The following is an 11,978-nucleotide window of genomic DNA, read 5'->3' as shown; positions in this document are numbered from 1 at the left end:
TTTAATAATAAAAAAATATAAAGCTTCCTCAAACAGTTTTGAGATGCCAAGCTGTTAACTGGTGGGAAAGCTATTGTACTGTGTTGCACTAGGCTATCACAAAAAGCAGAAGCTGCTGCCCTGGAGAGTACAAGGCAGAAAGAGCTTCTCTTCATGCTTCCCCAGGCTCTTGGAGGTAGTACACCAAGGAAAGTCTGGTTTAAATGGGAGTACCCACACGTACAACTTTAGCTGCTTATCTGCTTGTTCTGCTTTTGTCAGTGATTTTTTTACCCCCCCCTCCCCCCACCGCAGTTTCGTAATCTCAGAAAGAGCTGCTTCTCTTTATCAGGGTGAGGCTCTGGGGTCCTCGCTGCTGTAATGCAGAGGCATTGCTGAACAAGTTGTCACTCAACTGAGTAACAGCTTTGCCAAGCTCAAGGAGAGTAGGAGCCTTTAGTCCCAGAGTCTTTGGAGGGAGTCTAATATTAAACAGGCTTTTTTAGAGAGACATGCATTGAGACATTAGAGATGCATATCTGGCTTTTGAACTCTGGATTTGTCAGTGACTTTGGGTTTCTCAATGGTGCGTGGAAAACATACAGAATTTCTACTCATGCTAGGGATTTTGTGCATTTTTCTGAAGTCTGATATGAATCAGAGGAGTTTAGGATTCCCAATTAAGATAGCTGCCTATTTTCAGATATTATGCAGATGTTCATGCTATCTTTGTAGCTTAAGCTCATACTATTTGAGTTTTCCTTTCATAAGTTGTGGGGATAAAGATTTAAAATGCTGTTAAATTTTCAATTCATTCAGCATTAGTTTCTACCAGTCTTCGAGTAACTCAGTTTTCCAGTAGCACTAGGCAATATACAGTTGATTTATAACAATTAAGCAAAAGCTTTGCAAAGGGAAGTAAACTCAATCAGATAATGTATCATATACTCTGACAGCTCAATATGTATTTTCTACAACATCGCTTTGTGCTTCCATAAACTGCCCTGCAGTAAAAACGCCTCAGTGCTATATCTGGGTTGCAACTGACTGCCCTAAATCTAAAGTGCAAATTCATTTTAACTCAGTTTTTCTTCTTGACTCCATTGTTTTTGGGGAGGAAAAACCAACACTTACTACTTTTACCCTTTAAATATTTATTTAATTTTACAGCAGTGTTAAATTAATTTTGAGGAAAACATACACAATGTTCTAGTAGCTGGGAAACATACATAGCAGGATGTTTTTAAAGTACTTTTGTCTATATATTCCTGTTTGTAACAGTAATATATTTAGATTTATCCTTTTACATGGCTTAACTTTTTAAAGTGTCTCAATTTTGCCAGCATGTAGCCCCAAGTAATTTATTTTTATACTTTATCAAGTTTGCAAGAAAATAGCATTTGAAATTTTAAATGCTCATGTTAAAAATATTTCTAGGACACAAAGATTGAGAGGAAGTTTCACTCTAAAAATTACTGTCTTGAATGTCTTAATGGGACATTAAATATTTTCCTAGAAGAAACATTAGAGTTGGTGCACATGCTCATTTCTAGTCAGCAAAGCCCATGTTTTTCTAAGAAACTACTACTTTGAGGTTGAATTACCTTATTTGAAGGATGTTATTTTGCTCAAAAGTCATGTTGAGTTGACGAACCTCTCACAAAAGAGTTTAATAAAGTGGTACTGTACCTAAAGCACTAACTCCAGTCATCAGAGGTTATTTTGTTATAATTACACAGACATCTGAGACAGAAGTGAGAAGAAAAACCAGTTTGTCTGAGTTGTTTCCAGATGCCCTAAACTACCAAAAGATTTAATTACTTTTTAGGGGCCAGGCTTGTAGACAGAGCGTATATTTTATCAGATAAACCTGAGAGAAACAAAATTCTTGTAGCCCATTGATCGAAGCCTCCTATGAATGTAATGGTCCCTAAGAAGGAAGGTGCAGGGAGAAAGACAGGAGGGAGGAGTAAGATAGAGCAGAGGAACCCTTGGAGCAGGCACAGTAGCTGAAGTGATATAATCACTATGGTGCTGTTTTCCTCAGCAGCTGGATCCTGCAGTGTAAACCAGGTAGTTTCACCCTTGTCCTCAGTAACTTGGAAACTGATACAATTATTAAAAATGAACAATTGTTTTAACATCAGAAAAACCCTCACTTACTTTTTCATTTGTGTTTGACTTGACAGTCTTTGGGCTTTGGTTAACCTAATCCGAAATCAAAAATTCATTTCTAACATACAACATGTCAGAAATAAATTCTTAAAATACTTTTCTGTGTAGTATTATGCTTAACGCTTTTACAGTCTGATCATAAACTTTTCTCATGTGAAGGAAGCGTAATATTTACATATCAGCATATATTTCCACAGCTGAAGAAATGTGCAGGCTTCTAATTCCAGTTTAGTCCCAATAGTCTTTTGATACAGTTTATATTGTAGAGTCACTGTCAAATATTTTCATTTTTATGGTCTGAAGACTGTGTTGAATGAAGTTTTCCGAAACTGGTCTTTCAGAGAATCTCATGTCCCGTGATCTAGCAGACCGGTTCTTTTTTATCGAATTTTGAATTGTATCCGATGTGAAGTAATAGACTATCGGGTCGAAACAGCAATTTGAAACGGCGATGCAGAGAGTGATGGGGTACATAGTCCTGACTGCAGTTACCACTGAACAGTTAATCCAGGTCTGTGTTCTCATAAGGGAATAAAGTATTAAGGTAATGTTATAGGGCACAAAGCAGAAGCAGAATATCACCAAATGGACAAAAATCATTTTGAGTACCTTTTTCTTGCTTAATTTATTCCGACTTAAGGTAAGCGGTTTATTCAAAGTCCGTAAGACCATAGTAGAGCAGGTCACGTTCAAGATGAGTGGAATAAAAAACCCGACTATTTCAATGAAGATAACAATCCGGGATAGGTAGGTTTTCCATGTGTCCTCCGAAAAGTTTTCAAAACACGTTCTTTGTTCAGTATTATTACGGCGGTTTGTGGACTGGAAAAAGCTTGCTGGTGTGCTGCCTGCTAACACGGTTATCCATACTGCCACACAGACAATTTTTGCGTTCCTTTTGGTTCGGAGAGTTTTGGATCGAAAGGGGTGTACTATAGCTAAAAAGCGATCTACGCTTATGCAAGTGAGAAACAAAATGCTCCCATACATATTTGTGTAAAAGAGGGTGACAGAAATCTTGCAGAGAATGTCTCCGAATGGCCAGTTTCTCGCTACAAAGTAATAAATCCTGAAGGGCAATGTAAACACAAAAAGCAGATCTGATATTGCTAGATTAAGCATGTAAGTTGTAGTCTCGTTTCGCACTTTTAATGTACAAGTAAAAATGTAGATAGCAACACAGTTTGCTATGAGTCCGAGAACAAACACCATACTAAAAATACAGCCATATAAAGTATATTTAAAGGAGTCCTCAGTGGAACAATTAGAGCTTACCATTATAATGGTATATTTAAAATTCCTGGGCTGTGGAAGTTTCTCTGGTACTTCTATCGCAACTTTTAAAAAATTCCAGAAGAACTTGCAGATGTATTTGAACTGTGTGCTTTGGTAAGATTGTTGCCCTGTAAAGCTTCAGAGAAGAAACACAAGCTCCGTAGCAGGGGAGTACATCTCCAGCAGTGGTCACCAGGAGGTCACACTTCTTTTCCAAGTGGTGTTTGTAATCCCATAGCCAGTCTTCGAAAGTCAAAAAACATCTCATTTGTGGCAGATGAGGTCATCCCAAAGCTTGCTTAGTTCCATTTTGCCCCTTCGATTTGATCAAGCCCTTATAGAACGTTCTGCCTTATTCTCGGCTGCAGATCATGATGGCAAAGTCTGGTCCATCCACGTTTACTGGGAATGTATGCTTTGGAAAACAATTTCCTGGACGCCGCAAAGCGTCGGCACTTGCATTTCTCCCTCAGCCTTCTTTCTGTAAAACGAGCTTTTCGGCTTCTCCGAGCGCTTGCTGACTTGCTCGCTGGCCCCACGGGGCGGGAAGGAAGCTGCTTGCGAGGGCAGGATCGAAATTCCAGGACGTGTTTGTTCCTGCAGAGCAGGGCCCTCGCGTCCTGCGCCCCGGCAGCCGCTCGCCAGCCCGGCTCCTTCTGGAGAGGAGAGAAAAGAGCCCGGGCAATTTGTAGCATGACATCACAGGAAGAAGAGGTCGACTTGCTGAAGAATGGTTTCAATTCAGTTTGTTTGCCTTCCCCTAATCTGATAATGTGTCTGCTGGGACTGTACCTTGCAGGCGTGCAAATAAATGGTCACCAGCAGAGTGCTGCAGCTGCAGCCTCCTGTTAACTCTTTCCGTGCTCCCCGAAAGGTCCTTTGGCAATGTTGCTGGAGTCCAAAAGCTTCATCGCTAAATCTTTTTCTTCAATTATGTGGAGACTTTTCAACGTCTGAATAACTCTCGTGCCTTAAAATTCCTGTTTTTCTGTGGAGATAGTGGTAGTTGTGGGATTTTATATTTTATGTAGGATTGAACTAACCTTACGTTTTTTTGATAGATATCTCTGCGTGTGATAGATAACACATTAATCACCAGAAATCAGCTGAGTGGTTCCATCTTGATTCCCTCAATACACCAGTACAAACCTCAGGAGGAACAAAGTAGCATTGATACGTAATTAAATAATTTCAGCAAATAATTACTGAAAGAGAGAGGCATAAAGATTATGAACTCGTAGGCTGCTCTTGGATATTCTTAGGATTGAGATGTGTTGCAGCAGGGGGAGAAACTTTTAACTTGTTTTCCGTATTAGAAAGCATATCCCAACCTCTTTTTCTAATCAGAGAGATGGTTCTTTTTTTTTTTAAAAAAAAAAAAAGCCTCAAATTTTTAATATTTTGTGATACAGAATGCATTTTCTTCAATATGTAAGCACAGAATTAATATACTAAAATTAATGCTGCACTATGCAATTGTTTCTGATAATTTAAAGGGGGCCAGTTATAGCACATGCACAAAATACTCCTATTAGTCACTGATTAATGAAACGAAAACATGTTGTAACTAATTAAATAGTTAAGTAAATAAAGAAAAAGCAGCTCTTATTGCCTTTAGGGGCAGATGTGAGATAAATCTCAGTTTAGACAGACTCATTTATTTAACGACAACTTGGATAGACTCACATCTGGCATAAAAACCAGTCTATTTCGAAGTCTTAGAATAACAAATCTCTTCATATCTGGCTGGGTGGCATGGTTCTTTTGAACTAGATTTTAATCAGTTGTACCTAAGCAAGGCTCTGGGCAAAACCTTTCTAGTCTGCTGTAAAGAAGAGTAAATAATAGCTTCACAGGGTTTTGGCATAGTTTCTTGATGCAACGTCTGTCAGACAAAATTCAGAAATATGCAAAAATGGGTCTTGCTTATTTTATTTCAAGTTTTCTTGATAAGTTTCTTCTGTGAAACTGTTACCTTGATTTTGAGGTGAATTAAAGCAGTTTAACTTCAGTAGGCTATAACTACAAGAAACCTTTTTGGCTGCTTTTTAAACTCGTGCTTAACCATAAAGCATAGTTCATTTTCCACTTCTCAGCGAGCAATGTAAATGTGAGCTTGGCAGAGTCTCTTGTGTGTCCAGCTTAACTTGTACCTTAGCATAACGTTGCCTTACCTGACTTTCCTCACAAAAGCAGTCATCACACATGATTAAAGTTTGATTCTATTCCCAGCAGCATTGCACAGTGAAAGGGGAGTTTCCCTGCAAGTGTCCCCGAGTTGTGCATCTGTCCATGGGAGTGCTGAGCTCCGTTTTCCTGCTCTGGTTTTGTTGCACAGGAAAACTGTGTGGGGCAGGCTCAGTTACTGGAATGAAAATGCTTGAAGTACAGAAATTTGATGTCACACGTCAAAACCTCAAGCGATAATTTATGTTTAGAAAAAGAATGAGTATGTCTCTCTTACTTGTTAGTACTTGATTTTCTCTTTGGGCAAAGGTCTGGGTGCTCAGAGAGAGGATGGTGGTGTCAGACCAGAGGCGCTGTCTGTTTTACCATGGTAAATGTGCTTTAGAGGAATCGTGAAGATGCATCCTTAGCCTTCAGTTCATCCGTCAGAGCCCCTGCCTTGTGGCCTTTGGTGTTACTCGTGTTACGAATATGGGCACTACTCAGAACTGTATTTTAGGGGCTTGGGTATATGCTTTTGTTGTCTTTGGGACTTTCTCTTGACCCTGCACCTTTTTGGTGCAGAACAGTATGTGCACCTTACACTAATTGAAGAACTAAGCAATATTTGTATGCTTCCAGAAATAACATTCAGCTGCAGGTTTTTTCACCTGCAGAAGAAAATTTGGAAACATCAAGTTGACAGGTTTTTACTTCGTATTGCGTTTCAGTGAGGAAGTATATGATTGAGCAGGAAGCATGACTCATTTTAGTTTAACAGTGTGAATGACAAAGGTGAATTGCATACCCCTTTTCTTAACTTAGATGTGGCTGATTGATTGTTATTAAGCAGTGTTTTAATTTGTGTGAGCTTCTCTAAGCTGAAGAACCTGTGTTAGTGTACTGTGAGCCACCGGAGTCAAGAGCAGCCGCTGGTCTGGCCGGGCTCCAGCATAAGTGGGGAGAAAACTTCATCGCACCCTTTCCTTTTGTTGGGTCACATTTCAAGATGTTGGGCTCTGTGCCGTCAGAATTGGAAAAGCCTTGAGTAAGCCCTGATGCTTTAAAAATAGTAATAATTTTTAAAAGTTTCTCAGTTATTACAGAGGAAGAACTGGTGTGGTAATGACCTTTCTTATGCTTCTTCACCGCAGACAAATTTTCCTTTGGGATGGGGAGGTGGGGTGGGCAGGAGGAAGCAGCTGCAGGGAGGGCCCTGTGTGCTGAGTGGTTTTATTCTCTGAAGGAAACGACGCTGCCAGTGCAGGGAGATGCATATGTAAGTCTGTCTGCAGCAGAGATTGGGAATGAGTTAGGACCTGTCACTTGTTGCTAGTGCTAGATGAGCAAAGGCTGTATTTCCATCAACAGGCTTCCTGTGCCTCTTGAAGAGGCATCGAAGACAGAGTGAGTGACAGCTCCTTCAAGCTAAGAGCTGATGAGGTGCCTGAAGTCATCTCTCACTTCAGCAGTGAACAGATTACTTCAATTGATTACCACTTAGCTCTGCTTCTGTGAGTTTAGGTACCCAAGCTGAGATATCTAGGACTCTTTACACCCTTGAGCAATCCTGGATTTGTGCGGCAAACCTATTCCAACATTGAATGGGGGAAAGAACGAGAAGTCCTTAGAACCCTAGCAGTGTGCCAGTGAAGTGGCTGTAGGACACTCACCAACAGCTTCCCTTACCTCCTACCCCCAGTTACCACAGAGTTGGAGACTTGTTCTCATTTAAGACAGAGGGGCAGGATCTCTGAAATTCAGAAGTGCAAATTAAATGGTAAAGAAATATTTCACTGAAATAAAACAGATATTGGAATCACAGAATGTTAGGGGTTAGAAGGGACCTCTGGAGATCATCTAGTCCAACCCTCCTGCCAAAGTAGGTTCACCTAGAGCAAGTTGCACAGGACTGTGTCCAGGCAGGTCTCTAATATCTCCAGAGAAGGAGACTCCACAACCTCCCTGGGCAGCCTGTTCCAGTGCTCTGTCACCCTCACAGTAAAGAAGTTTTTCCTCCTGTTTAAGTGTATCCTCCTGTGTTCCAGATTGTGCCCATTGCCCCTTGTCCTATCACTGGCCACCACTGAAAAGAGTCTGGCCCCATCCTCTTGACACCCACCCTTTAGATATTTATAAACATTAATAAGGTCCCCTCTCAGTCTTCTCTTCTCCAGGCTTAACAGACCCAACTCTCAGTCTTTCCTTATAAGAAAGATGCTTCAGCCCCTTGATCATCTTTGTGGCCCTCCACTGGACTCTCTCCAGAAGTTCCCTGTCTCTCTTGAACTGGACACAGTATTCCAGATGCAGCCTTACCAGGGCAGAGTAGAGGGGGAGGAGAACCTCCAGGCCTTTGGAGTTGTTTTGGACAGTATTCTGTGTTCCTCTGGTGTTACCCTAGTCTTTAGTGCTGGAATCAAACAGAAGTTGTAGTCAAAGGTGAAATGAGTTTTGAACTTCTCTTGTGTACTGCATTTAGTCTGGTGCTGATGTTACTGCTAAAAGCTCTTACTTTAGAGGAAAAAAAACAACTTCAACATTAAGAACACTGTAATAAATTCTTACAGTGCTTCCAAAGCCAGAGTACGTGCTGGTAAATGAAGGTTGTCAGAGAGGCACACAGCACCATGTGCAACTCCATTATTCTATAACTAAACCAATGTTACTGCTTGTAGAAGCACGACTGTATCATAGTAAATGCATTTGTTCACACTTTGGTTAAGCACGATTACACAAAAGGACTTGTGCCATCTCTTGCAGTGAAGACAGGCTCTGGCACGATGGTATTTTCTTTGTCCTCAGTGTTGTTTATTTTTTATCCAATCATTTTCATGGATTAGTGATGACTTCTGAAGCATTTTTAGACTATTTACTGGAGCTTCTCTTTGAGCATGTTTATGTACAGGAAGGAATTTATTATGGTTGAGATGCAGGGCTGGGAGCCAGGAAGTACGTTTCTGGCTGTGCCACACATTTTCTGTTCCAGACCTGGCAAAGTTTTCTATGACTTTGTGCTTTAGCTTCCCTCCACGTAAGATCTCCTTCACTTCCTCACTGGGATGCGAGGCCATTTTAATTGTTAAAAACAGTTTGAAGTCCTTGGGTTTCACTAACCACTGTAATTATCCCAATATCATATTTAATGAAGTCCTCTTTTATTAAATATGATATTGGGATAATTACAGTGGCTAGAAAATGTGATAAAAATGTAGGAAGATTAAAATTTTATATTTTTAGATTAAATTCCTGCCAAGCAAAAGTATCTATTGAAAGACCACTTGATTCAGCTCCCTAAGTCTATGGGGAAGCAGGTGCAGAGAAAGCAGGTCTGGGAACTTTATCATTGTCAGCTACCTTTAAGGAGCTGCCTGCTCAGACACTCTTAAGTCACTGGTAAGACTGCTTCTGGTTAGTGGCTTGCTGCCTTCTTCAAATGCAATGATTGCATCTGCCTATGGAGACAGATGAAGTAGTTAGCACACTGAAAATTCCCTTTATCAACCCCCTTAAAAATTTTCCAGTGTAGTAGGCAAATCTTCAAATGAGCGTTATAAGACTATTTTTATCTAGCCAGACTGATGCTGCGTGGTTGTTGCAAAGCCAGTTAAAGACTCCTCCATATCAGGAAATTTGTTAGCTTAATGCAAATGAAACTACGCATACAAATTACAAGTGAAAAATAAAAGAAAACTGTAAATATTTTCTGCTGAAAGTTTGACTGACCTTCTAGAGACACTTTTCCTGATTAATTTTTATTTTACTAGCCATGTTCTAATGTATGGCTGTTAAAAATCTTTCAAATATTAAAAAAAAAAAAAAGAGGGTGGGGCAAGAGAAGCTAAAGTATTTGAACTGTGAGTCTGTTTGGTTCTCTATGTTAAAATAATTTCATTATGTAATTACTTAAAAAGAGAAAAAGAAGCTCAGAATGAAAGAAGAGTTTTTCATTCCTGTGTATTCGAAGTGCTTCTCCTTTTAGAATTGTTTCAATTTCCTTTATAGGAAACACAACTGCCTTCTCCTGCTTGCAGAAAGAGGAAACATTTTCTCTTATTTTGTATAAATTCAGACTGCTAGAGTCCTTTTTTCCCTCATGTATTCATGGAGAGGGGAGGCCTTTTTAAACCCAAATATATGTGTAGCAAAGGTATTTTATTGTTGCAGTCTCTCTCATGAACTTAAGCACAATGGATCACTTTGGTTCTTTGTTCTTAAAAGTCTGTGCAATTAATATGCCCATCATACTTTAAGCAGTGCCAATTTTGGTCACATTCTAGTTCGGAAACACTTCCTCACAGTATTTGTTGTGTGTCCATGTGTGAGTAAGCAGTTTCTTTGAACCATTTCCATTAGTTATATAAAGTCCCTTCCTTACTGTTTCCTCTGCTGTCTTTATATACCTAGTATTGTAAAGAGAAGTGGACTACAGAGAACGTCCTTTTACTTAAGGAATACTATGTAAAAGCTGATACAGGCAGAAAACCAACATAGAATCGTTTAGCTTGGAAAAGACCAATAAGATCATCAAGTACAACCATTGTACAACTTTTTTACTTTACATCACAGGAAACAAAACCAAGTGTTGATTAATATTTTTTTAAGCAACTGAAAGGCAAATAATTATATTCTGTTGCTTTCCTAGCTGGGACCCTCTCATTTGAAGTGCAATTTCAGATTGCACTTCATGCTATTTGGACTATATTCAGTCATCACAGTATCCCTTAATATAATCTTTCAGAATACTTATAAGTCTACTTGAGGCTTTCTTAATACTCTAATTTATGGAGGAACTTCTTAAGAGAATGAGAAAATGGGAGAATCTTTAAAAATACTACTAATTTGATGTTCTTGTTTAATTTTCATTTTTCTTATAAGTTTTTTGGAGCAGAGTTTTGGGAAAGGCTTCCCATTAACAGTGATGGAGAAAAATGCAGAACTGTGTTATGGAGTTTGTCATATAAGTTCAGAAGTTATTTTTAGAATATTTCATTTCAGAAAAATATATGTACTCTCTGCTTACATTTTAGAGCTTATTCTTGACATTATCTGGTTTGTTGACCACAACAGTTGAGACAGAGATAGGAAAATATGGGATTAATTTTTTGAAGTATAATATTACTAGTAGTTTGAAAGTAATTTTTGTGATAGCATTAATAGAAATGTGCAGTGTCTAATGTTAAAAGCTTTGTTATCTTAAAAGTTCAGTTCCCTGGAATTATGTAAACAGTTTCATGGAATATGCAGATTCATTGTTTGCATTGTAAATACACACAAGCAGTTACATCAGTGTTTTAGGCCACTAACAGATGACTGATAGTACTTGCATAAAGGTTCTTGAGTTGCGTTTTTTGTGTAACTCATGGAAAGTCCTAGCAGCATTTTTTGCTTACACTCTCAAATGTTTTGATGTGCAAAGTAAATTTTTCTGAGAATGCAATTATAAACAATAATTGGATGAGATATTATCTACATGTCCATTTGTTATGATACATTTAAAATGGTGGCCCCCACCTCCCTCCGATATATGCAGCAATAGCAGGTAAGAAATAACACAGCTACCTACCCCTCCCTGCAGACTCAACTTTAAATTCTTCCTTTTCTGTAGTTATGAACAGTGTGCGTGTATGTGTGTTAGAGGCTGCCGATTTAAGCCTCTGACCCTTTATATAGTCTCACTTCAAGGGAGAAATTACTTTGCACGAAGAACAAAATCACCATTTCTATTGCATGTTTGGAGTAATTTAATGAGCCCACTTGGCAAGATAGGAAACTCTTGTTAGGGACAGTGACATGGAGAGTTGGCAGCTTATAACAGGTTTCCAGATACATCCTGAGGTGATGTTCAGAGTTGCACTTTATAGATTCATTCAGGAAAACGTCTTTGTGTGTCCTGCAGTGTATTCCCTGGAGAATACACATTAGAAGTGTATTTTAGACATCAGATGATTATGACATAAGTAAGTCTAGTTGATCTTAGAGGGGACTAATAGAGGTTAGATAACAGGAAATCTTTTTGAGTTTTAATCTGTGGATTGAGTGGTTTAAAAGGGGTGGGCTAAAAAGCAAAGTAAAGGATCATAAAGATGAAAAGCTTGAAAAATGGACATTGACATTATTCAGAGGGAAGGAAAATGAAAAAAGATCAGTAAACAACCTTAGCAGCATGATTTTCAACGGATAGGAAAAGGATGAAAGGAGTTTCTACAGTGTCAGGTAGGAAGAGAGATCCCTTAATTAGAACAAAATACCTGATTCCTGAACTCTCATTTGCATTTTTAACTTTAAAAAAATATGCTTTTATTTAATCACTCTGTAAACATGATAATGTCACAATTTGAAATTTCTCTCTACCTTATATGCAGGAAATAAGTTAAATGTCT

The 11,978-nt window shown here is 38.9% G+C and overlaps 2 protein-coding genes across 2 annotated transcripts in view; one reads left to right on the top strand and one right to left on the bottom strand.

Moving 5' to 3' along the window:
* The window catches only part of RB1 (RB transcriptional corepressor 1), a gene marked incomplete at its 5' end in the record, with an annotated part of 50,928 nt that overhangs the window by 15,794 nt on the left and 23,156 nt on the right, over positions 1 to 11,978 (top strand). The gene's annotated exons all lie outside the window — the stretch shown is intronic.
* LPAR6 (lysophosphatidic acid receptor 6) lies at positions 2,353 to 3,432 on the bottom strand. The gene has a single exon (XM_010177196.2). It carries the CDS (start codon positions 3,430 to 3,432, stop codon positions 2,410 to 2,412), a length of 1,023 nt encoding a protein of 340 aa, XP_010175498.1. The 3' UTR covers positions 2,353 to 2,409.

Source organism: Antrostomus carolinensis, unplaced genomic scaffold (genome assembly GCF_000700745.2).
Source record: "Antrostomus carolinensis isolate BGI_N321 unplaced genomic scaffold, ASM70074v2 scaffold761, whole genome shotgun sequence".
NCBI classification, from domain to species: Eukaryota; Metazoa; Chordata; class Aves; order Caprimulgiformes; family Caprimulgidae; genus Antrostomus; species Antrostomus carolinensis.
The sequence above is the reverse complement of the archived record's forward strand: the minus strand, read 5'-3'. Positions and strand labels throughout refer to the sequence as shown.

Coding starts and splice junctions, on each gene's coding strand:
- LPAR6 (XM_010177196.2), bottom strand. CDS start 3,432: ATGGTAAGCTCTAATTGTTCCACTGAGGACTCCTTTAAATATACTTTA.